The 27,113-nt window shown below is 44.1% G+C and overlaps 1 protein-coding gene across 3 annotated transcripts; it reads right to left on the bottom strand.

Annotated features, from left to right (window-relative positions):
* Positions 1 to 1,833: 1,833 nt before the first annotated feature.
* Positions 1,834 to 18,297, bottom strand: LOC121083356 (transmembrane 4 L6 family member 1-like). Of its 3 annotated transcripts, none has more exons than XM_040583658.1 (6): positions 18,139 to 18,297; positions 14,939 to 15,118; positions 11,389 to 11,454; positions 5,351 to 5,496; positions 4,403 to 4,589; positions 1,834 to 3,890 (listed from the first exon to the last, which is right to left on the bottom strand). In XM_040583658.1, the coding sequence occupies exons 2-6, from the start codon at positions 15,107 to 15,109 to the stop codon at positions 3,870 to 3,872; spliced, it is 591 nt and encodes a 196-aa protein (XP_040439592.1). In that variant the 5' UTR covers positions 15,110 to 15,118; positions 18,139 to 18,297; the 3' UTR covers positions 1,834 to 3,869. The 3 variants fall into 3 exon arrangements, with proteins under 3 accessions (XP_040439592.1, XP_040439591.1, XP_040439593.1); XM_040583657.1 differs by having other exon boundaries at positions 18,149 to 18,296; XM_040583659.1 differs by lacking the exon at positions 11,389 to 11,454 and having other exon boundaries at positions 18,149 to 18,297.
* Positions 18,298 to 27,113: the final 8,816 nt, after the last annotated feature.

Here is a 27,113-nt window from a genome sequence, read left to right as displayed (position 1 = left end):
ATGGCCCTCTGTGGCCCATCGGCTGCACAGCCATGAGGGGGGTCCTCAGGGAAGGGCATTTCTGAAGTGTCCCCTCTCACTCCTCTGGAAAGGGACAAGCCCATAGAGGTTGTGCTCTGTACAAAATTACATAAAGTAATCTGAGAATCTGGAAAGGTCTTTTTTTTTTTTTTCTTAATTTTCTTTGGGATTTTTTTAAAGTTTGTTTGCAAAGAGGTGGTTGCCTGCGAGGAACTCGCTGGGAGGAGGGACACAGGGCTGTGGCACAGGGAGGTCTGCGGGGACCAGCCTCTCACTGGTTTGCTTTGCTCTTCGTGCCAAGAAAAACCGAGCACTGGGGCCTAAGGCATCTGAGCTATTTGCATCAAAATGATCTGACAGTTCCTGTTGAAATGAGATGGTAGGAACTAGTCTGTGGTTTCCAACCCAGGTATTTGAATCACGTCCTTGATGACGGCAGCTGAAACACTGGGCCGTTGGTCTCTAAACATTTACAATTTTTCAGATGGTGTCCTTGGTCTAAAGTTTTATTCCTATCCCAAGTCAATCCCAGAAACATTTTTTTCTCTTCCAACCAACACAGATTTGCATGTGGCTGATCTCCTGCATGTGTTCAAATGTAGAAGACAGAGGGAGAATTTGATTAGAAAGTAACATCCTTTTACTCCTTCTATAAAAGACTGTGTAGGATTGAACAGTGAGTAATATAATAAATTAATATTAATTTATTAATTAATATAATAACTATTTAAAATAATAAAAACATGTTATTATGCCTGTGTGAGTTTTTGACCATTAGTTATTTAAGAGTGAGAGATACAGAGAAGGCATTGATAGACAGGTAGGTAGGTAGATAGATAGATAGATAGATAGAAAATTAATAGAGGTAAAAGATAGATATAGAAGAATATTACGGGTTTCTTAGTTTTCTTCATGTGTACAATACATTTCAGAGACAAAATGTTTCTTTTCCTTTGTTAGGAGATTTCCCTGAAATAATTCTTTCAATTTTGGAAAAGAAAACCCCAACTTTAAATCTGTAGTAATCCCCGTTACGAAACACGGTATTTTATCTTCAGTCAAGCCAACTCTCCATCCAAATCAAAATTATTATTAGTATTACGTAGTCATTTTCTTCTGAAGCCTTGCCCACCAGAAAAGGTTTACAGGTGTCCCTGCAGTGCTCGGTGTGAGGAGCTGCCACTGTTGCAACGTGCTGGAGGAGGGTCTGGTGACACTTCTGAAAAGTCAGGCTTTGGCTCATGTAAAAGGTGATTCAGGGCATCCAAAAAACAATGAGGTGAAGTGATTTCACCTAATTTTAACCACCTTTACGTATCTTGACTAAATGAATTTTTAGCATCCTTGTGTTAGCAAGAGGCAGGTGTTTGCTTTGGCCACACACCCCTCTGTGTTGCTAGCCCCAGCTGAGGTACTTGGGTCACTAGACATCTGTGAGCAGCTCTCAGGTGTGACAGAGGACATGTGGGAGACCCTTGCCACCTGGTGTGGCATCTGGAGGTTGAGCGGGATGCTTTGCTGCACTTCAAATGGCACCAGATGCTCCTGTCTAGGGGGGGACAACTGGGTCTTGCCCATGGAGGCAATGCCTCCCACCTGCCTTAGACATCCCTTTCAGTGTGGTCTGGGGGAAGGCTGCCTCCCTCCACGGACCATGTAGCTTGATGCCTACCCCAGAAAAGACTCTTTTTTCGGCAGTTCAAGTTAGACAATTTAGAGTTAAATTTTCTGTGTTATTCCATGTCTCTTCCTACTGGAGCTAGTTTGAAGTCACAAGCCTTTTAGGTCACAGAAATCAAGCCAGAAAAGAACTTCAGAATAACAATATTTAATATTGACACAGATCAGTGAGGCCAGTGAGTGCCCAGCTGGCAGGACAGAGGGTGTGCCCCTAAGCACACATGACACTAAACATCCCCAGGGCAGGACAGCTTGGAACAAGCAGATGCCAGCAGTACAGCGCATGTATTTTTCGGTGCTGGAGGTGGTGTGTGCCAGCGGGTACCTCTCCCTCTCCCTGTGCTGGCACAGCCCGACCAGGCTTTATCGTAGAGATAATACTCAGGGAAACAGAACTAAAGGATGAGGGTAGGGCTGATATTTAGGGACCATGAGGAGCTCATAGAGCCCCTCTGCTGATGGAATCTCTCTCCACCTGACTACATGCTGATTATCCTTCTAGCTGCCTCCTTGACTCTTCCTGGTTGAATCAGCTTTATTTTGATCTCTGCTTTATATGGCAGCACTGCCCAGGCTTCACTGCTGACAGTGAACATGAGCTTTTTAAGCCACCTGGCAGGTTTGGATGCACATAGCCATGACTGAAAACTGACAAGTCTTATGCTTTTTTTTTTCAGAGAAGGTGCTTTTAAGCTTCATAGGTCAAATCTGCTTCTAGGGGTGAAGCTATGCTCCAACAAATTTTACATGTGCTCTGCATCTACTGCAACTGATATTTTCTTCCCCATTTTGTAAAAAGGGGACATTTATACAAAGCATGTTGTGTGCTGCATTTAGAGGACAGCGCAAACAGCAATGTGTGTCTGCAATAACTGTGTTCAAGCAACTTGCTCCTGTGCTACAATGCAGAAATATGAACAACTTTTGACTGAGAAACCATAAATGCCTCTCTTTGAAAAACAGACTCCAAGTGCTTTAAATATATTCAGAATTTTGTAACTGCATAGATGCATTCAGGATGGATAAAGATTGTATTACAGTTTGGCTGACTCGGGGAAGTCAGTGGCATGTCCAAGAATTAACCTTTGAGGAAGTCACTGAAATGATGGGATTTATGAAATTTGCCAGTCATGGACTTTAGCATCAAGGGCTTGATCTTGAGTGATGATGAAGAATTATGCAGTTCTTGGTTGGGACTACTGTTGCTGTAACACTAAGACTGATGCAATTTGTTGCCTTTCAGATTGTATCTCTTATTTGTTAGTAAGTTGCACATAATTACTACCTGTATCAATGTAATATTTATTTTTACCAGTTAATTGCATTGTCCATGTGATCCATTCTACAACAGCCCTACAGACTTGTGTGGAAAATGTAGTCTTGTGAGGGCAAAATTGGTGGTGAGGGTCTCCACCATTTTGCTAAAGCAGACAATTCTAAACTTTTGCTCCAAACCCTACCATCTATGTCGACCAAATGCTCCTCCAGGGCTTCCACGTCTTTCCGATTTCCTGAAGAACTGATTTAGAAGTGTGCTAGACTTTGTCAAACATGACAGCAAGCAACTGCGCCGGCACAAGGGGATTTGGCTCCAGGGTGGCTGAAGGAGACTGAAAACCATGTGCTTCAGTTGACTCTGTTGTGTTGCAAACACCACTTGATAGATTCTCTGCACATCTTAATTTATACCTGGGAGCGCCCAGTTTGCAGGTTAATAGGAGCAGACAGGTGAGCTCACAGTAGGTTTTATTGGAGGACAGGAGGTTATTTAAATCCAGCCAGGGAGTACCTGCTTCGTGCAGCTGATAAATGTATACATTAACAACAGTTCACTTTCCCATATACACAAGAGGGCAAGTGGTGAGCTTTTCTCTGGGGACTGTTGTGTTTCATGCACAAGTATAGCAGGCAGGACCAGACGGATCAATGTTTTTGCTAGTACCTGACATTTAGCAGGCATATTTAGAGAGATGAAAATTTGGAGTCTCAGATCTAAACGATCTAGCTGTTTTCCACCCTGACTTCTTTATGAAAAAAATCGTTTTGCCCCATGAAACTCCTGAATATTTTGGGTTTTGTTTATCATCCCCCCATAAACACAGCACAGTTCATTATCCTTATTGTATGTGAATCAGCAGCTTGGGGCTTGTCCTGGCGTTCCCTGTAGATCACATTCCAGAAATATTTGTCTGAAAGACAATGAATGAAAGATCATTAATTAATATTTTAGGGGGATATATCAGACTTACTGCAAGCATCTTGTACCAAAAAAAATAAACAGTGAAAAGGAAGCAGTGAAGACAAATGAAAGCTGACAGAGGTATTCTTCCATTTTGTAAAATGACATTTTTACTACTGTTGACCAATTAAAAACACCTCTACTTCTCATCTCTCTCACTTACAGATGCTGAAATGCCATATGACCTTACTAAAAAGGCTTGTGGAATAGGAGATAGCCATGCAACTGAGTACATCAATACGTCACGCTGGTCCATTGTTTTGAAGTATCTGAGGACCAGGTTATCCCTGGCTACAATGAGGTGCAGAGAGACACAGTGTGCAAATGCATCTGCTCTGCCTCAGCTTCCCAGAGGAGCTCATGCAGGAGTTGTGCAGAACTGCTCATGTACAGTTATCAGTGCCTGAAAAATAAAAGCAGTAAGCACATAAAGCACTCTGGTATCTTTTACTGCATACCAACCTTTCTTTTCCTCATACATGTGCCACATATGAAGCCAATAAGTCCATTGATTACTTGAATAAAGCAAAGAATAGCTTCAATCACACCAATGGCCAGGAGAATAGAGAAGAGGATAATATTCCAAAGGATGATGTTTTCAGGTTCTTTGCAAATGCTCCATGTTGTCTGGTTGAACAAGTAATTGTCTCTGCGATAGAGAAAAATAATTGGCGATGTGTTAGAGAATAAAAATTTGAGAATGCTTTCTGTGTTTTCTGGCATTACATTTTCTGAACTTGATTGCACAAAGTGAGTCTCAAATCCTATTATAATTGTTAAAAGCTGGTAATTATCTTCAGAATTCCCTTTTCAGAGGTGCAATTGATGACTAGGGAAGAGAGCCACATCTGTACTTTGTTGCATGCACAAGAATCTTCCTTTTGTTTTATGGCAGTGTTAATAACTAAAAGGAAGGGTCCATAGTGTTTTTAAAATGTGTCTCCATATTCTCCGTTCCTGCTGTGGTATCTCAGCCCAGTCCATCCATTATCTCCGGCTCCGGCTTGAAGAGCATGGTTGCCAAGGTTAATAAAGATTCAGAGATTTTGGCTTTGCTTTTCAGAAGTAGGTAGACACAATTCATGATTTAACAGATTAATGTGGCATGTTTATCAAACATTTCCTTTTGACTTTGGTGGGAGTCACAGCTCAGCAGCCTTTTGAAAGCATGGTGCAACTTGCACAAGGGGCTGCTGACCAGCACAACAGAAGAAACTCTGGCAGTTTGCCCAAGGATTATTCCTTGGTCAAAGGGATGACCAGCTGGAACATGCTACTCAGAGAAATGTGAACTGAGGCTTAGGCAGGGTGACCATCAGTTCACTTTGGAACAGTCCAGATCTGCTATAAAAAGATGTGGTGGTGGGATTAGGGAAAGCAAAGCTGGAGGAGCCTGTAAATCATACTCACTCCAGGGTGTCATTCCTGAAAGGGTAGAGGTATTCTCCATCACCTGTGTCACACAGAGGGCCCCCAATCAGCCCCAGCGAGGAGATGACCACACAATACACTCCTCCCAGGAATCCCAGCACAGCCAGAACCACTGACACCAGCATCTGAAAGGGAAAAGGCCTTCAAACATTGCACGCAGAGATGCTTGAATAACATGTAAAGCTTACAGTGAATGGGAAGGAATTATCTTTATCTGTTTTTTACTGTATGCTGAAAGTCATAATAATAGAATGGTATTTGTGGGAATAAAGAATACTTGACTTTTTCTGACCGTTGCATCTATCCTAGGTGTTAAAGGATTTCAGACTGTATTTGCTTTTAGAACCCAGAGTTTTACTTATTCAGAGTTTTATACTTGATCCATCAACTATGAAAAATCTGTTGGGTCTTCTTTCAAAGAGCCAATATGAAGCCAGTATTGGCTTGATGTGGTCCATATCATGTGTCTTGGCATTTCCAGCTCTTCACCAAGACTGCTTTTCTCAGCCATTGTACCAACAGAAACTAGCAAGCAACTACCAAATCAGGTATGAAAGCAACAGAAGATGCAATGGTTGTTTTTCCTAATTGATGAAGAATGCAAAAGAGCCTTTCTTATTGCTGCTTTCCTTCATTTTGCAACAGCATGACATGTGGTTACCACTGCATGTGTTGAGAAATCTAATTGTCTAATTGTGCTGCGTGTGGCGGCAGCAAACCAGCAGTGATTTTGAATTCTGTGTAATGTAGTATACATCTTACTTTGGCCATTCCCACAGAAACAGAATCACAGAACAGCAGATTGGTCAGGGGTGGAAGGGACCTCTGGAGATCATCTTGTCCAACCCCTGCTAAAGCGGGGTCACCCAGAGCAGGTTGCACAGTCTCACCCAAGTGGATTCTGAATGTCTCCAGAGCAGGAGACCCCACAGCATCTCTGGGCAGCCTGTGCCAGGGCTCTGTCACCCTCAGGGTAACAAAGATCTTCCTCATATTCAGGTGGAGCTCTCTGTGATGCAGTTTGTGCCCATTCCCCTTGTCCTGTCGCTGGGCTCCACTGAAAAGAGCCTGGCCCTGTCCTCCTGACACTCGCCCTTAAGGTATTTGTAGACATTGAGAAGATCCCCCTTCAGTCTTATCTTCTCCAGGCTAAACAGGCCCAGATGATACCTTTGCCCTGTTTTGGGGTAGCTTTCTTTCCATGGATAGGGTGTAGCTGGTTGCTGTTTGTGTATAGAAACAAGAATCTCAGGAGGGTGCTACAGGTGTTATATCTGGGACAGGCTTCCCACTAGTCTTGTTAAGAGTCAGTGCTTGTGGTTGTTCACAATTCTGCCAAGAAGGAGAGAGAAAAGAAGCTCTGGAGCAGACTGAGAGAGCCAGGAGGAGACCTGAACTAGGGCCAAGGCAGCAAGACCGCCACGGGTTCAGGGCAGAGGCACGGCTGAGGAAGCACGTGGGAAACACTCCTACCCATGACTTGGATGTGAAGCCAGGTACCTCAGGCCTCACATTTCCCTGATGCCAGCAAATACCAGTGAAACCTAGTAGCCCAGAAGGAAGGTAGAAACCTCCTAATGCCAGCTGCTGCGCAGAGTTCTGCACTACAGAGTCAAATAGAAATACCCACCATCCACATTGGAGATTTGTGACATAGTCTTGAAAACTATTCACTATTTAAACGTGTTCAAGCTGGTGAATGCAGTTTCCAACTTGCCAGCCGATGACATTACTGCTTTCTGTACAACCTTACATGCTGTTGGTGTGTGAATTGACTCATTTTGTGTGTTGTTTTGCCTCTAAAGCAATCCTTGAGTTAGAAATTGCTGGTATTTCTCATGAGGTTTATTTCATCATGTCTGATTCATAACTCTACCTTTTTTTGCAAAGCTGGATAACTCTTTTTGTCTTTATCTACTTATTGGCTGACTTACCTCTTAGAAGAGCTTCTTTGTCAGCAAAATGTAGGTAATTTAGTATATTGTCCTGGACCAAAGCAGCAAAGCTGATGCACTGTCTCTCATAATAAGGTAACTAGGCATGCCTGGTGGTGAAGGTGAGTGACTGATAGATACTCTGCCTGAAACTCCTGCCCATGCTGAACCACTTTTCCCCACCTGTTTTCTCATTTACTTCAACTGTGCAATCTGCATCTTGGTTGAAGGATCTTAATTAGGCTAACAATTAGTTTTAGCACAACACAGTAGTACAGGGCATCCCAAAGATAATTATAATAGGGAAAGTAAAATGTTTTTTCCCTATTACTATGTTTTATGATAGTGGTTATTTCTAGTACTAGTAGTACTCATCAGTGCTACCTTTGATAACTATTCTCTGACACGTGATTTTCTCATTTGAAATCTGTTGGCTGTGTGACTAACTTAATCTCATCTATGTCCTTTACTGTGCACATGATCATATAGACAAAGACTTGTCACTGAAAGGGGATTCTGAAGTTGCTGCAGCTCTTAGATTGGCTCTCCTCAGCATTTTCTAGACATGCAGTGACATCTCCTCATTATATTTACTGTTCTGGAGACTTTTCTAGAGGCTTGCCCTGTAATCTGTGGAAATCCAAGAATTTTATTAGCTAACTCTTCATCTCAACCTTTCAGTATTTTCCCTAGTTCTAATTCTTTTTCAAAAAATTTTCCTCTAGTTTTGTGTCTTCATTTGCAGCATGAGATCTAAGCTGGGATGCTTGAGTTCATTGAAATGAATTTCCCGTGGTGTTGGCCTGTTCTTTACCTCTTGCAAAGGTTTTGCTGATAATTTTTGCTGATTTTCTTTTAATGTTTTCTTTACTTTATCCTTCACACAATTGGATTCTTTCTGGTTAGCTGATGAAGACTTTTAGCACTCTTTGAACACATTCTTTGAACATTTACATCAGCTGCTTTGGTGAAGTTACCATGTTCCTCCTGTCCCAGCTTGTGCTGCTCTTTATTGCACTGGTTCTTGTTTCATGCACATTTCATTCGTTTCTCTTTCTTTCTCTGGAGGTTTTTTTGGTGGGGGTTGTTTTTGGTTGGTTGTTTTTTTTTTTTTTTTTTTTTTTGAGTGTTTTGGTTGTTTGGGTTTTTTTTTTGGGGGGGAGGGGATTAATATCCTGTCTGATTATCCAGATATCTTTGCTTCTCTAGGTTTGTTTGTCTAGAAAGCTGCTGTGGCTATTCTTGTCCTTCTAGTAACTCTTAAGGAAGGCTTAGAGGGAAATACTGCAGTATATTTGCTGATGCAATTACAGAAGCTGTATTTTTTTGGGGGGAGGCTTTTTTCCTCATTGTGTAAGTGCAGTGGATGCTTTCAGGTGTGTACTTTCTAAGCTGCAAGACACAGAAGCTTTCTAAATCATTATTCCATAATACAAGGACAAGAAGCCATCTAGGTATGTTTGCAGACAACAATTTAAAATGGATTAATGAAAAAACATACTCAATGCAGCAAGTAATCACTGTGAACTGGAGAACTCAGTAATGTGAATAAAAAGGATGAGAAATATAATAATAATTATTACTGTGGTTGATATTTCAGCAGCATGTAAAGTCTTTGATGAAGTCCGAAACTATTAAACCAGAAATTGCACCAAATATAATAGGATAGAGTCCCTATCCTGAGGAAAATCGTTGTGGTTCTGATTGAATAATAATTCTGGTAAGTATTAGTTCTTTAGCCTTTTTTTTCCCCTATGAAAAGCAATGCTGAGTATTCAGTGTAAACTACCATTTTATACTTAAGGTCCCCAAAGCAGAAAGGTGGCCAGACTAGCCTTTGGATTACAGAGGCTGCTGAGTAGCTCCAGTGTGGGCTATTTCCCTGCCAGTATGTGGAAGCTGGTGGGCAAACCACCAAGAGCTGGGCACCCCATATCAGGTCCACCCAGACCTACCTCACAAGGAGCTCTGGCACCTTGGGATCTCCCTGCCATCATGTGTGTTTGAACTGGTCCCAGGGTTCCTCTGCTCTCATCTGCCTGCTGATTCTCACCGTACCCTCCTTGTGTATACAGCCCACATAGTCAGGGCATCGGAGCAACCCTGATGTGTGTGTTCTGTGCATTTCCTCCCAGTATCCCCAAAACAAAGTTTCCCTGAGGTTTCATCTCCTGAAGAAGCACATCCCTGGCCTTCAGGCCTCCCTGCAATGCTAACCTCTTTTTGCATGCTTGGAAATCACTCTTCCCCAGGAGCTGCGCAGGGGAAGCTGTTGTTTTTAATGCTATTCATAGCCACTTGCTCTTCACTCATGCCCCCATCTCATCTCTCGTTTGAGCCACATTCTGTTTAAAACATAAGGTGACTTGTAGAGCTTCACCCCTTTTCACCTCACCTCAAAGAGGTGAGCAATTCCCACAGTCCCAGAAGAGAGCACTTTCAAAGATACACTGTCCTCAGCAAGCCTGTTCTCTGGTCTGAGTACCTTCATTACTTGGCCATCAGCTAACTCTCTTTATACAAACATTTTAGCACATAATCCAACTACTTTCTTAACAATGTTTACTGTATTCCTCTGTAACAGCAAATAAGGAAAAGGAGAAACAGCTTGTAGGTAACCCATTAGTGATGGGAAGGTGCAGACAGGATACCTGGCATCCATGTGCTGCTGCTAGGAATGGCTCAGAGATCAAAAGAGTGGTGAAGGGGAAAAGAGGAGCATGGTGGGTCTGCAGATGCGGGCTGCTGGACGGCACTGTGCCACCCAGCACCAGTGGGCTGGGGGAGTGAACCCAGCCAGTCTGGGGAAGTTTGGCTCTTGGCTTTGTAATATTCAGTGGTGCTATGAAGGATGGAGAAGGGAGACCTGAAATACTACGTGAACTGAGCCCAGTTCAGCTGGAAGTCCCCTCATGACTTACCATGTTCAGCGGAGTGTGGAAACACCCACAGTACGGCTGCTTTTCACCACCACTTTCTACATCACTCAAAATCAGGAGAAGTAGCTGGCTCAGGCATGGCGTTCAGGGTGCCTAGGCTGACACCCCAGATCTGCAACTGGACTGCTTGACCATTGTTAGCATCTTCTCTGTGCATGTAATGTTTGGCAAGATTAATGGAATGACATGTCCCTTGGGAGGTACTTGCTGACATCTTAATTAAGAATGTTATTTTGGTATTATGAATAATGAGTTAACTGAAGTAAAACATCCTGAAGAGGTAATGGTCTTTTCATGGATCAAACTAAATCTTAATTGAAGAATACAGAAAAGACATTCTTTATTGTATGGAATCTCTTGTTCCAGGCTGCTTCTGGGAAGGCCAAAATAAACATTTCTAAATTCTTTCTACTAATGATGGCCACACAGAAGGCTGTGCCCAGGGCTTGAGGATTAATGGAGATGCCTGTATAACATGTTGCTCTACAATATTCTTAAATATCAAGGGAAAAAGCCTCTCTGGCATTTCTCTGGATGACAGACCCCAAACTGCATTTGTACCTTTCATGTGCATAACACTTAGGCAAATGTGTGCTCCGGGTCAAAGCATGAGGACCAGCCCCCGGGAATGCAGGCTTTTAGCACGGGCCTGCAAAGTAGGGGGTTACCTACACCTACAGAGGTAAGCAGGGATGAACCTGTGGAAAAACAAATTGCTGTGGAAGGGTATGGAAGAAACGGGACCAGGTGGAAGCAGAAGGAGGAACAGGCAGCTGTCTCAGTCTTTAGGACTGCCTTGAGCAGGAGAAAGCTGGAGCCATGCTTTACTTTGTGGGGTGAATTGAAGTATCTTTGTACCCCTCTGCCCTCAGTGTTGTGCTTAAATGCTCCAGCATCTGCCCTGCCTGACTATGATTTCCCTTGTATCAGTGGCTGCAATATCATAACATTCTTGTTGGCTAACTGAGCTCTCAGCCCCAGCCCAGGGATGCTGTAGATCAAGCTCCTCTCCTACATTTCCCTGACATTGCTGTTGATGGTGGTGCGATGGTTTGTCATTGCACGTTTCCACCTGCTGAGCAGCCATTTAAGAGCTGTTTTGCAAACCCTATAGTGCCGTTTCAACACATAAATATTCACTTACCCCACACCTGTTAGCGCAACATCCTGCTCCGCCTGCTCCCAGCATCATGAATGCCGGCAAAATAACCTGCGAGAAAAGCACAAGCTGAATTGGCGTGTGGCACTTCTGCTGGAATGGGTTTTTAAGTCTAGAAGCTGGGGCATCATGTTCCTCAAATGCAATCCACCTGCCTCTTCTCTATGAGTTACACCTGCTTAGGTTTTGGTACTTGCTGAAGAGTAACTCCGGAAGAAGCGGGATTACAGCTAGAGCTGACTTGCAAGTTTCTGGTACAGTAATTCTGATTGCTGAAGCTATACTGCTTCTCTTCAGCAGGGTTCTGTTGGTTTTTTTCAGGGACAAATGTGTCAGTTTTGAGAAAATTAAATTTTTGCTTGGAAAAGATGCATCACTAGAGTAAGAATTATGTCAGTTTAAATTTGCTGAGCATCCTGCTCTGGCTTACAATTGCGAAAGCAGTCTTTCCTGAAACACATCTGACGGGTTCCTTGTGCTAAGCTTCTGGAAAAACCTACAAAATGGCCTTCACTCCACAGGGAACTCCCAGCTCACATCAGCTTTCTCCATGGTAATTATCAGGTGGAGCTGGCCTGATACAATGAAGTCAGTAACCGTCTGTGTCCGAGGATATAATGCCACCTTACAGAGGCACTCTGGAGATAGGAAAGGCTGTATTTAGCTTAGTAGCTAGAGGTCAAGAAAGCTTTTGTGGATCTAGCTGTGCAGTCAGAGCACTCCTGCTGCCTTGCTTCTGCCCACCACTGCTTGTGTAGGCATCTCAAAGAGCAACACAAGAAAATGAGTACTCGAGAATGTAGAAAAAGGTCCCTATAAAGTTAATGAAAGAAGGAGAACCCCCCAACCAAACACACAAAAGCCATAAAAGCTGTAAACCTGCCTGACCAGATGCTGGAGAGACATTGTCCCATGTTGGGCAGGAAGAGCAGAGTGTCCATGGTGAATGAAGCCTGGGCAATTTCTGCGTGTAGGTGAATATCTGTCAGACTGTGTAGGACAGTGTTATGGAACCTGCTTAGATTCACAGCCCCCTAAATATTTTTCAAAGGATTTGCTCTCCAGGCCTTTAGTGCACACCCCAGAGGCAGCCTCCAGCACCCACAGTGGTTCTGGACCACAGCTGGAGGCCTGCAGGTGTAAAGCATTGAGGTTAAAAAGATGTTCCTCTTCCTGGAAAGAAGTCAGCTCTTAAATAGTCACAGGTGGTCCTCAAGGCAGCCTCAGCCCCAGGGTGCCACCGGCTGGCACTCGGGAGAGCCAATACCTCTGCTGATCAAATCAAGACTCCCTTTCCTCCAGAGCTGTTTTTCTTCTTTGGCGGTTTCCCATCTAACAAGTGGCAAACAGCTTTGTGTCATCTATTAGTCTGGCTCAGAATGAAGGGCTTGATTGGCAGCTTTCTTTTTTTTGCAGTGCCTGATTATAAAAACCTGCTTTTTGACAAGGGAATGAGAATTTACTAGATCTGGCTGTTGTCAGTAAAATGAGAGCTGCACATGAGCTATGGCTCAGTCAGGCATGTCCCAGCATTGCATGTGGTCTTTCCGTCAGGAAAGATATTATTATGACACATGGAGCCAGCCTTCCTCTCTTTACACCCCAAACTTTTGAAATAAGGAAATGGAGAGGGTTTTGTGTCATACAGATTTCCATTAGAGAAGCAGCAGAGGAGGAGGAAGAGTTAGGGCTGGCTGCTCAGCCCAAGAGTGCACTGATGATCTAGGTATCCATCTACAGATAGTTCCCAGGTGGAAGCAGTTTTTCCAGCTTATAGGGCTAGGCCAGGCTGTTAAGAATTTTCCCTCATGTTCCTGGCTCTGGAGGCTGTGTCCTGGTTACAGGGAGATTCTCCAAGATCGGGTGATCTGTTGGCATGACTTCCCTGAGCTTCCTCTGGGGAGAAGCTGGGTGCATGGGGGAACACTTTGCAGCCTGGTCTGTCCTCACTGTGGAGGACCAGGCACCAGTCATGGGTCATTCTGCCCCTTGCTTAGCTCCCTAGGAGGCCCAGAAGCCAGCCTTCATTTTTCCATGCTTCCAGCACCTGGAAAATGGAGCTGATGATAATGCTTTCTTTCCCCTTCTCTTCACCTTTGGGCATTTGTCATGCTGTTTTCTGGAAAACACGTACACCCAACAGGATTGTTTGTGGATCAATAATTACTCCTAAAGCTGTGTTTTGAAGGTCAGTGCAAATTTTTCCTCCCCTCTCACTTGCTGTTCTCATTTCTGATGTATGCAGTGCTGGCCACAGGCAAGCCTGTGTGGAAGCCTTTAAAGAATGCACGTTTTCAATGAGCCTGTGACTCTGTCATGCCTAACATCTGCCTTTCCTTTCATGGAACGCCAATGACTCCTGGGCTTGCAGTGATACAAATTTTCCACAGGTCTCTCATGTAGTTCCACTTCTTCCTTTAGGCTTCCTTCCACAAACCCATGCTTACGTTCAAGCTCAGCGTGAGTAATAGGCCCAAGTGTTAGCTGGAAGACAAAGCAGGCAAGCTGCTGGTGGAGACCAATTTATTGAACGACGTTATACCACTTTTCTGCTTTGGGAAGTATGAGTCTAAACCACATCCATTGTAGTTTTTCCACAGACTTAAGTGGTAGCTGCATCATAGCTGGACTGTGAATGAGAGTTGCTTTTTTCTAAGTTAATTATTCTTAAATTTCATTTTTTGGATGTACAGGTATCCAGCTCTGTGCCAGTTTACCATCTGTCTAGGCTGCACAACAGCCAGTACTTGTCATATCCATATTACTCCCCTGGCTTTTTATCTGCACTCGGGTGGATAACTGCTAGAGCATAAATGAAGCAGGCTTTCTAACGTACTGGAAAAATCAGTGTTCACACACATGTTCCCTTTCAGTTATGAGTATTCACATAAAAGCAATCTTTCCTGAATGGTGGAATGGAGAACTGGTTATAGAAGAGCACACACAAACCAGATCAAACCCAAGAGGAGGTAGGTGGGGGTGTGGGAACACAGGGGACTTTCGGGATTTAAGCCATTTGCAGCTCCACATTAATTCAGTGTTGGCTGGATCTCTAACAAACACCTACTGAAACATGTTTCAGTTTTGCCCTTAATGTTTTTTGTGGATGACATGAGCATAAAATCAGTCAGAGGAGTAATGAGGGGGTGCAGACAGCTGTGAAAACTTATCACCTCCAGCTGAGCTTAGGACCTCAGCTTTGCTTTGACTCATGGAGGATGAAACACCCATGTCACCCTTCTCCACAGTGAGAAGTCAATCCTGTTGCTTCCTCCTGACTTGGGGTCCTGATATCTATTTCAGGAATAACTTGTATTCCTGTGATTAGGGACTTTTCCCAGTCTTGAGTGCAGTTTCTCAGTCCCTTACCCAACTTCCCAGTTAAGCTGTTCACATGTTTATGCAAAACACATTTTATGACTTTTTTTGTCAACAGAGGTTTTCTTAGCCCTGAATTAAAACAGAACAAAACCGAACAAAAACCCCCAAAACAAAACAAACCCCGTAAGAAACCACAGCAACATTTCTCTCTTACCAGTATGCCAGCTCCCAGAATGCCATGGAAAAACCAGACCAGGTCAGTTATCTCGCTGAGCTGCAGAACTCGTCCGTTGGGGAAGTACAGGAGGATGTTGGAGACTATGGCACACGCTGCCAGAGGGAACAGGGTGATCCCGATGCACTTCGAACACTTTCCCGTGCACATGGTAGCTCTCTGTTGAGGAAAGACGCAGGGAGTTTTGGGTTACTGCAGCACAGGAGGCATGGGATTTCAGCAGTTTTCTTCTTTAGTGAAAAAAAGAATGAGTTTTGAAGCAAGAGATGTTCCAGTTAAGATTTACACGGGTAATCCTGTTCTAAAGAGCCCGTTCCCTTCAGAGACTTTAATTAAAATGGAATTATTAAAAACTGGATTGTTTAGTTGAATTTATTTAAAATTGCCAGGACTAAATATGTGTTGGTATGAGATGAATGGGAAGTTTCATTTTAGTTGTTAATGGACAAGTATCTGTCCATCGGGAACATCAGTAACAAAGCGATGGCCACACAAACCGATACCCTGGCTGGCAGACTTCATGGTGGGGCTAAGGCCCTGGGTGGAAGGGGAGGTGGATGCACCAGATTGTCTGGGACCACTGTCTTGGGAAGCTGATTTGAAATCTCCTGCACTGATGGTCTAGAAGAGCAGGAAATGACTGCCAGGAATTTCATAGAAATGTCCAAACCTGCCTTGCAACTGAGGCAGATGAGGGAGCCTCACCGGAGCCCCTACTAACTGCACTGTCTCTATTTCAATCAAAAATACACTGTCAGCAAGAGCTGGACAAACTTTCATTACGGTTTACTGTGACATGCTTATTCTACAGGTAAGGGTAGATAAGACTGTGGGTTATGGGGCTGTTTGGTACCCACCTTAAAATATCTGAAAGACTAGAACCATGTCTAATCCTGTGGCTCTTTGCTAAGGGCAGGTCACAAAGCCATCCCATCTCTTTTTCAGAGATCTGCTGCAACATGCAAAACAGCAGCTTAAGATTTCACAGCAGTCAGGTTCTTTTAAAACCAAAGAATTATCTTTTAAAACCAGTCAACATAAATGAAGCACTTGTTGAAAAGGATCTCTACAAGTCTCCAGCCTGACCTGCTGCTGAAAGCTGAAAGGACTACCACCAACACTAGGTCACTGTGTCAGCCGTGGCTTTGTGTAGCTGAGCTTTGAAAACCCCCAAGGATGGAGCTACCACCACCTCTCTGGGTGGCCTGTTCCAGGGCTGCCCCAACCTCTTAGTGAAAAAGTCTCCTCATGGCCAACTTGAATGTCCCAAGCTGTAAACAGGGCTGTTGCTCCTTGTTACATCCTCTCCCACTACTCCATCACCTCTGTCACTCCCTTTCAAGTTGTGGGCTGCTATTAGATCCTTCTTCACCGAAGTGAACAGCCTCAGCTCATACTGCACCCACGCTGTGATCTATAGCCAAAGAGAAAAGGCTGATCAGTACAAAAGTGGATCCACAGATATTTTTCCATGTCAGTTTGGACATCTTAGACTACTGAGTCAGAGATCATTGAACTTTCACACTGCCATTAACTTTATGGCACAAATTGATCACAACTTCTTCATGATGTTTTGTTGTAGCTTTACTCCAGCTCAAGGCTTTCAAATGCATAAAAATAGGAAATATCAATCTGCAGGTTTCTGTCCTCAGAGAAAGCTGATAGTTTGTGACAAAGATGGCTTTGCTGTCCTGTGAGCAAGTTATAAAATGCAAGAGAAGGAAGAGAATCTGGACACTCACCATTTCAGTACCCGTGTACTGTTACACATGCACACACAGCCATGCACGCATGCATGCCTACACTTGCTACATGCAAATAGTTTTTGTAATAACTGAGGCAGTAAACAGTGAAATGTCCCTTAATTTAGTCATGTGTGTTGGCTAATCCTGCAAGTTTTGTGACAGAAGTTGGTGTTGAGAAGGTATTAAATGGGCTAGGAGTACAGAAATCCATCAAGGCTGGGTTCCCAAGCAAAGAAGCCCAGGTGAAAGACAGCATGAAGATATCTGAGAAAGCCAGGGCCAGGCTGAAACTGATTTCATTGACAGAATGAAGACAGTGGAGAGGTGAGGTAAGGCATGAAGACAGACCATTGTCCTAAGACCTCTGTAGCTGAGAGGGAAAACAGAAAGACTTTATGGGATGCTGTACGTTGCTGTGAGGTAGCTGAGACTGCCAGAGACTTCTTCTGACTTTGCATTTCTATAGCAAAAAATTTGCATTGTTCTTTGCTGCTACAAGTTTAGTAAGAGCACTGTACTTATACACCTTTTCTTCTGAGCACTTTATGACCACGTTACGCTTTTTAACCCAGCTTTAAAACAAGTTAACTGGCATTTAACTATTCCAGAAGGAAACATTTTTAACAGAGATGCTTCTTGGTTTACAGTCATTAACTGGTTTTTATATAGTGCTCAAAATTGGGCAGAGCATTTTGCAAGCCTCTGGAAAAAGCCCCAGCTCAAAGAGATAAAAATCTAAGCAGACTGACAATGTAAATGAAAGATGAAGCAGGTAGGGATTGAAGGGAAATTGAAAGAATATTGGATATTTTACCCGTCTTTCTCTCATATACCCAAAGCATTTGTTATTTTTTTACACTGATTTTTGCCTGTCTCCTTCCCCATCTCATTCCAGCTTTTGTTTTTCCATGTGTTTGCCCAGCCTCCCCTACTTCCCTTCCCCTGAGAGAAGCAAGCAAGCACAGGCACATCCTGGCCTCCTTCTATAAAAGCTAAGTCTTATAGGCAAGTTATAAATTCTCTTCTGCATCTTTCGTACATAGCCAGAGGGCCCAGTTAGCACCCAGTGCGGAGCAACACGACGCAGCTTTGGTTGGAAGAACAGGGGTTTACAGCCCATTCTCTCTGACCTATCTCAATACCACTTAAAACTGCAAGGAGAGCTTCCCTAAACTTCAATCACCAAACCCAGAGAGAGCCTCTACCACCAAAATCAATGCCGCTTTGCTCCTGTGTACATCAGAGGATCTGACCATGTTATTACTGCTTAAAAAAACACTGCATTGCCAGAAGCACTTAAAACACTTTATTAATTCAGCAAACAAAAGCACTTTCTACAGCTTTGTTAAGCAGGGCAGCTAGAGCAAGCTTCTAATTTTTAACAAGGGTTTTAGAAAGTTTTGCTTTTTAACGCTGAGGGAAGCGTGGAAATACCTTTGCTTACCTTCTGCACGGGGCTAAGATGGCCTCCAGGCTCCAGAGTTCCCCGCAGCTGGCTTCAGGCTTTCCAGCTCCTGTCTCCTGGAGTGTGGCGGTCTGAGGGAGGCACAGGGATGTTTTCGGGTGACAGCCTTTCTTAAACAAATAGCTGTTTCTCTCTGGAGAATGAGGAAATACCCCAAGTTATCCCTGGTTGGCCAGCATGAGGTTGGCGTGTCACCCAGTGTTATTGATTACTTTAAGGCAGTATTCCAGTGGTCAATGCCTCGCCCCCCCGGGACACGCAGATCGGAGCAGTGAAGACCTTTTTACTGTTGGAACCATTTCAGTTTGGCAGAAGAGGAAAGGCAGGAGATGGCAGGGGTGCAAGGCCACAAAGAGGTGTGTGGCAGAAAATGTGGCTGAAGCATGAGGTGGTGGCACAACAAAATCTGGCCATTGGTGTGGCCTTGCCTTCTGCATAGTGGGATGCAGCTGTTAAAATCTGGCACTGACTTTGCTCCAAAGTGGGGTGCTGGAAGAGCTGGGTGAGGAGAATGGGAATGGGAAGGGAAGGAAAGAAAAGAAAATTCTCAGTGAGACAGGGGAAAAGAGAGGGAGAAGGGCAGAAAAGCTGGAGAGGAGGGAGAGGTATGACCAAGGGAGAAAGCAAGGAAAGGAAAACACAATTCCAAGGAGGAAAGAGTGGGAATATGGAAGGGGAACTGAAGATTTGCTTTGGCAGAGGAGAAGAGAAAGGTAGAAGGGACACTGGAGATGGGCCAAGAAATGAAACCCACAATGAAGCGTGTGAAGGAACATGAAAAATAAACCAGGAGAAATCTCATACTGACCAATAAGGGATTTTTTTTGGTAGAAAATATGTTAGTAATAAATGTTAATATATGTCCAAACACTAAAGTGTATAAAAATATACATTACTTGGTAGGTTAGATTTGGCCCCAGTCGTGCTGGGGATACGCTCAGATCCCTCTCTTCAACCTAAAACATCTCCCCTCTGGCAGGCACCTCTGTTGCCTTTTTCTCAACATCCAGATGGAAGAATGACTTGATCACAAAAACATTAATGAAAAGGGCACGTAAGTGAAAGCAAAGATGCAAAATACTCCACTATCTGCCCTGCCATCTCTCATCTTCATTCCTTGATCTCACTACAAAAGATTGGCTGTGTAGGGTGGAATTCATGTCACATTGGGTGTCCATGAGGTAGATGTCACCTTAGACTGCATTTATTCCTACTGAGAGAAAGAGACACTTTTAAGGAGAAAAATCACAAGATCTGTTTTAGGAATTACTGTGGGGTTACAGTAAATCATTTAGGGTGAAAGAATCTCAACACTTGTTCAGATCTAGACATTGGCATCTGCAGTCAGATGGATTGCATCCATGGAGGACTACCAGCATAGCAGGATGGCTGCAAAAGCACAGGGGCAAAGCCTGGGAGCTCAGTCCCCAGGTTGCATATTTTACACCACTAGCATCCAAGGATGCAGGGAAGGTTGTCTCCATCAGTGATGCACAGCCAGAGAAAATCTTTAAAAAGCCCATAGAGTGATCTCAGGCTAAGAACCTTTGTCATACAGATGGCAAAAAGCAGGGAAGCTGAGCTGAACCCTCTGAACCCAACACCCCAACCTTCAACTGACATCAGTGGCAACAGCATTTCACCATGGTTTTTTGTGGTGGTGCTTCAATCCTAAGCCAGAGGAACAAAATAAGTCTCAGACAGTCATCAGACAGCATCAAGGCACTAGACCTAATGACATCTAAAGCATTTAAATAATTTAATTTAGAATGACTGAAAACCATCAGCAACTTGCACTGACAGCTGAGGCATCTGGGGGCTGTGGGGATCTGCCAGCTTATACAGAGAGTTAAGAAGCAAATAAGGAAACTTCATAGTGATACATAAGGTGAACCCTCTGCCTAAATCTTGTATCCTGGTTGCTTGGAGTTTTTGTAGACTCATACTCTATAATATCTCTAAGGTACCTTTCCTATCCTCACATAACTAACACTCTCATTTGGGCTCAGCATCCTTGATTATGATTCTACTCATAGCTCTCCAGGGTGATGTGCAAGGCTCACCTCTGTAGTTTCTCATCTGTATCGTGTCCCCAGAACTATACGCTGTTTTAGTGACCTTTTAAAGTTTTTTCTCTTCAACTTCCAAAGCCTACCATACTTCATCTATCACTTATAATTTAGTGTCTAGACTTGATACCTAGACTTGATTGTGTCTTAATTTCAAACACCTGTCAGTGCCATTCTCCACTGGGTGCTTAATAGTTTTTCAAGCAAGTGCATCATGAGCAGAACCGATATTATATTAGTTTTGTGCTTTTCCATTTACCTACAGTAAACTGTCGTCTTTTGTTCAACTACATAGATTTAAAATTGTTTGGGACTAGTTCAGTGTTTTCATCTATGTTTGTACAACACTTTGCGCTCAGGGGCTCAGCCAAAGACAAGCGCTTTGTCTCTCATAAAATACTGGTAAGCTGTATTAAACACAATTCTCTTACTGCTTCAAGAATATCTTTAGATTTGCTCATGAGTAAGATCTATATTCAGTCTTTGATAAGATCTGAACTAAATACTGCTCATTATGAGGTACAGAAGGAGTACCAGGAAGAGCACAATAAAAGTCTGTATTAACACCAGAGAGCCTGATTCCTACCTATTTTTCTGAAATGATAGAGTCATCCTAAAGAAATTAAAAAACCAAGTTCTAAAACACTTAGAAAAAATGAGTTTTGTCTGTGAAGTTTAGTGACCAAGCTGAGTGTATATGGTTGTGTACATCTGTTTTTCCCCCTGCAATATTGACTTTGAAGGCAATGAAAGCATTTTGTGTTCCACTGATCGATGCCTCCTGATTATATTGACTTACTGTACATCACCTCTGGTCCTCCTTTTATTTCTATCCTTTTAGCCATAATCTCTTTATTAGTTCTGCAGTTACAGTTACACGTAGTAGCATGGGTACTGAGAGAGGAAATGTAAATATGTGAAAAATCCTGTTCAACACTCTGCAAATGAAAACCATTCCAGCCCCAAGTGGTGTAATGTGTGTTAGAAACTGAAGAATTACAGCCCCATGCAGGATTTTGAAGGGCATATCTGACTGCCCACTTACTCTATTAATAGCCCTGCCCCATTTGGAGTGCAGCTGCAGCATGCTAACAAGAAAATGCCCTTTTTGCTGTTGATACACTGTGTAAAAAGGAGCCAGGCAGCTGCTCTCATTTATACACCTTAAGTGGTTCCTCTGAAGACAAAGCATTATTCCAAGTACACAGTGACATTCCACTCAATTCAATTTATTCCACTTTGGCACCATGACACAAATTACCTCTTGCTGCTGTTTCCTGTGACACTTTGGTCTTAATGTTTTCTTGAACTGAGGGAAAGGAAGACTGATTTTCCTGAGGAAGAATCAGGAAGCAAACTGCTGTTAAGAGGCTTTTTCTGAGATGGGCGGGCTGTGAGAAGGTTCATGGGCTTGGGCGTTGCAGGTAACCTGCCCTGGAGCCCCAGCTAGCTCTCCCTGCTCTGGCAGCAGGTACCCAGGCTAACATGCCTGCCTGTATCCAAGAGTGTGCGGATGCACTGTTAAGGTAGAAACAGCACAGTGGAAATGGCAGTACCAGCATTATTCAGGTTTTCCTTTGCCCAGAGCATCCCAGACCCACGTAACCCCAGCCAACAAAGAGCCGATGGCACAGCAAGAGCACAGAGGAAGATGAGGAGCAACTCAGTGCAGAAAGACTCAAGTCTTGAATCAGATCAGAGAAAGCCATAAAAAAAATCACATGGTATAATTAAGTGGTGCAGGTTATGGTGCTTATATTAAGAATATAAATGAGTCTGAAGAGATGGAGAGGAAGTTGTTCTGCACCAAGTTTGAAATAGGTTCTCCACACTTTTTGGGAGTGTATTGACTGCATGGAGCTGTCACACACAGGCTGTCCTAACACACAGCATGTGTTGGACGTGCACTTCACAGCGACAACAGCTTAAATGTCACATGAGCAGATCTCTCCTCTTCCATTTTACCTATTTTTCAATTTTTTCCCCACCTTCCTTCTCCCTTATCTCTCCTTTTTATGCATAGCCCCCTTTCCTACATACTTAGACTCTCTCCTCCCTGACATGACATTGTGCTGAGCGTAAGGTTTCCCCTCTGATGACAACACACAGAGCATTGCCTCTGGGGACACTAGTGCCACTACCAAGACAACAGCCCTTTGGGAATAAATCCCGCGGTTATCAGTGACTTTGTGAGCCCAGGGCACCCCAGGGCTGCACCACCAATGCCCTGCAGAAGCACCTTCTGGGAGGAGGGCGAATGACACTGAAACAACACCCGGCAAGCTCTGCCCATCCAGCAAAGTATTACCCACTGCTTGCTAGTGTGTATGTATGTTCATCTGATTTATCACAAAGCTTTATTTAATTACCTGAGCGTTTTTTTCCCAGCACAGCACTGTGCCAGTCCCACTGTTTTCTAAAATGGCAATGAACCATGACCTGTGGCCAAGGGTTGTTTGTGCTCTTAACACAGAACAACACTGTCACTATCCAATATTAAAATAATTAGAGGTTTGTGCTTTCATTTCGCTGGTTTCATGCAACACTTCTTTCTGGTTTTGGCTGAAAAGCATTTCTCATCCCTGTGTTTTGTCACTGGGGTTTGTCCAAGTAAGTGCTCAGGGTGCAGGTGAGTTAGGAGCTAAAAGCAGTACCCACTAGAAAATGTGCCCCCTATTTACCTGACCAAATGGGAGAAATGTTACTTCTTCTGGTGATCCTTCTCCTCCCTTCCTAACTTGCTCTGAACTGCCCTGGGTGTCTCAGGAAGCCTTCAGTAATGAAGAATAAATATTGGGAACATACTGAAGAAACACGTTTCTCTGTCAAAAAAATGTGCGTTGCATTTCTTAGAGCTGTTTGACATTGTCAGGAGGGAAGGTTTCTGTAGTCCAGGGTGGTGGTTTTGGACAGACTAAGAGACACATGGCTTGGTTGGGTAACCTGTGAGAGATTAAAAACTCCTGTGTGAGGCTGAGGCACCTGGAGCAGCAACTCCCCCCAGAATGAAAGAGGAGGGCAACAGCCGAGAGGTTAGAAGTGATCGTTAAGTGTTTTGTTAATGCAAGGGGGACTGTCCTCTCGTTAACCATCACTATCTGGTCTTGTGCCAAAAGCAAAATAAAAGGAAAATCAATACTAGTGGTGTGTGCGTAGCTGTGATGTTTCAAACATGTACATGAGGCTGGGTTTGTAGTCAGAATTACTGCTTGTAGTAGAAGTACTTACTACTTACTTTGCTTGTACCAGAGAAACCGTTGTATGTGGAAAAACTGAGTAAGCCTTTGGAAGTACAGCTGGTCTTCAGATCCTGAGATTTGTTTGTTGTGTGTTTGTTGCTGGTGCTGCCTGGTTGAAGAAAGGACAATCCATCCCCCTGCTGACCCTGGAGTTGTTAGTTTGGGCCCACTGTGGCACAGAATAGTATTTGAAATCTCCACATATTTTACATAGCACAAGGGCCCAAGGCAATAACGGCAATATTTCCCAAAGTGGGAAGTGCCTTTGGACATTTCTTAGCACTGCCTGGGTTTCTGAAAGGGGTTCTCTGCTTGCACAGACAACTACATCACAAAATTTTCCCAGAAATGGAGCAATCTCCATCTTTGAACTCTTTATATTTTCTGCTCCTATGTCCTCTGGAAGGCAGTTTCAAGGCTTTTTTGAAGGTGAGGGAATGTTGAGGAAGGTGGGCTGCAGGCATTTTTGGTTGTTGTCTAAAATTAGGTACCAAAAGGAGACATAATTAAAGGCCCTTTCTGAACAGGTGTGAACTGTCTTTCTCCATCTTTGGAGATGTAGCATCTCCATCCTTGGAAATATCCAAAAGCCATCCGGGCATAGTCCTGGGCAGCCTTCTCCAGGTGGGCTTGCTTCAGCAGGGGGGTTGGACCAGATGACCTCTGGAGGTCACTGCCAACCTCAGCCACTCCACGATTGTGTGGCTCTGTGAAGGGCAATGATGTGTCAGAGAGGACTAGCAGCACGGTGCTGGTATGGCTCAGGGCAGCTGCACTGCCCTTTGTACCGAGCACCATGGGCACGCTGGCAGTGGTAGCACTGTGCTGCCATGGGGTTTGCTCCCTGTAGCAGAGCCGGCTGGAGCCTGCAGCTCCTCCACAGCTGGCATGAGGAAAGCATGAAAAAGCTGACTTAAAAAGATGAACAAACCATCCAGTATATGCTTCTGTCATTCCTTGGTGGTGTAATCCATTCTTTATATTAGGGTGTGGGCCTAAATTGAGCTAAGGGCAGGACATGCATTAACTCTGCGATGCCCGCAGGTCTCTGGAGGCTGGGGAGAAAGGCAAGAAGCAAGGGAGGTGTTAAAAGGGAAGATAGTTGGTGGAGACAGGCTCACAAAAGAGCTAGGTGAGAGATGAACCCAAACACATTAAAGGAATAAAAATCTGGAGGGTGTCCTCTGTTAGGCACATCCCACCCTGTACAGCGCTGGGGCTTTCAGCCTGCGTCTTGCCCACAGGGAGGCAAAGAAACCCAATGTCTGTGACCATTAGAGGGAGCTTGGTGAAAGCCCAAGCATGGAATGCAGACCTGGAAAGCTGAAGCAGTGCATGGAGGAAAGCTGGTTCAGCGTTTTAAATCTACTTTTGATATCCTTAAGGTGCTTATATTGTTGTGTACGGCTGTTATGTGACAAGGATGCACTTCCCTGTGCCCTGCCAGAAACATTGCTGCCTTTTCCTTGTGCAGGAATTGCTTTTTGAAAGAGGCTGGGATTCTTTTAAGAGTAGTATAATGGTTTTATAATCGTGCATGTCTGGTGGTAGCTTGCAGCAGGCGTCCTCATCCCATGACATTCAAACTCACCAAAAAAATGCAGCTGATGTCCCAAGCCTGTTCCCCAGCTAATATTAAATGAACTGGGTGTTTTTACTTGGGAAAAAGCAAACAAGAAAACCATTTGGATTTAGACAGTAGTAACAAGAAGGTTCAGAGGTTGCTGGATTCACCCAGGATGTTGCAGATCCAGCTACAACCTCTTTCCACTGATGGGCTGAAACTGTCCTTGAAGGGGGTGAGGGATGCAGATGTTCAACTGCTGAGCTAGCCTGGTACTCCCTGGCCCAGGATCTGCCTCTGAGACCCTTCACACTCTGAAGGAAACGTGGAATGGCTCAGATTAGCGTATCTCACCCCAGAGCATCCCAGTCCCGCTACACTGCTGGCCTCGGTCATGCTTCCCACCCCTTCCGCTGAGCCAGTGCCAGCCCTTTCACAGCCACGTGTGAGAGGTTTCAGCATCTGGCTGGGAGCCACTTGGTTTTTTACTCCTCTATCCATCTGCCTGTCTAGTCAGGCATTAGATAAAGGAACAAATTACTGTGGAGCATCTCATCACTGCATGTAAACTCCTCTGTGGTATGCACCCAGCCCCTGGCACCCTGGGGAGAATAGAAACTAATTGTGTGAGGTTCACTGGGAGCCTGGGAGGGAAGGGGGATGAGCTGCCACCAAGCCCATGCTCATCTCCTTCCTGCTGAGCAGCTGATCAACAGCAACCTGCTACCATCAGGAATTTGTTTTACATACCCAAATACTTCAACTTGTTCTTTGAGAATTTGGACTTTTTTTTAATGAGGGAACTATTTGCAGTCCTCGTGGCTGCAAAGAAAAAGTTCAAAGCTTGATCTGCTCAAAAGTCAGCAGCCAAATAAGAAGAATTAGCATTTACTCTCTTTTGTACTCCTTTTTTGAGAGCCTGGCTTGCAATTTTTAAATACCACAGAATAGTGATCTTGTTCTTTTTGGCTAACAGAGCACTTTTAAAAAGCAGTTGTTGCAAAAAAAACCCAACAAAACCACAAAACAAACTAACACCTAAAACCCTGCGTGCAGTAAGTCACTACATGCATTGCTCTTCTTTGGGTTTGCGCTCCTTTCCTCACTCTTTGTCTGGTTTATCTGGCTGGTAAGATTATGTGTACTGCAGGGCGGGGAGGGTCCCTGTCTGCGTATTTGCACTGTGTCTTGCCACTTGTAAAGGAAGCAAGTAATCATCACCCTTGCTGCTTTTGTGTCTACTTGCACAATAGAAATAATTAATAGTAATAGCAATGCTTTGCCTATCTGCGGCTCCTTTCATCTGAAGACCTTTAAATGCTTGACAAGCATAAACTAAATTAGCTTCCAAATACCTGGAGATGGAGTCAAATATAATGATCCCCACTTTGCAGATGAGCACACATGAGGAGAAGCAAAGGCTAACTGAGTGCTTACAGTTAGTCAGCTGAAACCATGATTCCTCCATTAGGGGAGGTTGCTCAGCACTTCTGAGGGTCAGGCAGTTTTCTCAGGTGCCCAAAGGTGGGGTTTGATGTCCACTTTTTACTTCCAAAACATACAGACTGTGGACCTATGTGATCTGCCCCAAGCCCTGTAGGAGCCGGAGGACGCATTTCAGGCACCGTAATTCAAGAAGTCTCCCGTTCGGACTGCTGACCTGGCCTGGGAAAGGAGGAAGCTCTGCTGACACCATGTCGGCATCACTGTGAGCAGGCAAAGCCAGAGTGATTCTGTCTGAGTTGGTCCTTATTTCAGATACATAAGTGGACTCCGGTGAAGAAACGCTCCAGCTCAGACCCAGGCGTGGTGCAGCCACATTTGCATCATGCTGCCTTTCACTTCGTAACCCTTTCGGAGAGGGATCTGCACCTGAGTTGGCAAATTTGCTCTGTCTTGTATGCAAAATGTGGGCTTGCAATGCTGCAACCCTGCCACAGTGTTCACAAGCCCTTACTTGCAGAGAAAGACGCCAAGGGCCCTGATCCAACTCTGAGGTCTTAAACCACAGTTATCTTGTCTGCTGCACATCTCTGTTAAACCAATGGAGCGCTGCACCTCACAGGATTGTA

This window comes from Falco naumanni, chromosome 2 (assembly GCF_017639655.2).
Source record: "Falco naumanni isolate bFalNau1 chromosome 2, bFalNau1.pat, whole genome shotgun sequence".
Taxonomy (NCBI): Eukaryota; Metazoa; Chordata; class Aves; order Falconiformes; family Falconidae; genus Falco; species Falco naumanni.
This window is presented reverse-complemented; position numbering and strand designations above follow the sequence as displayed.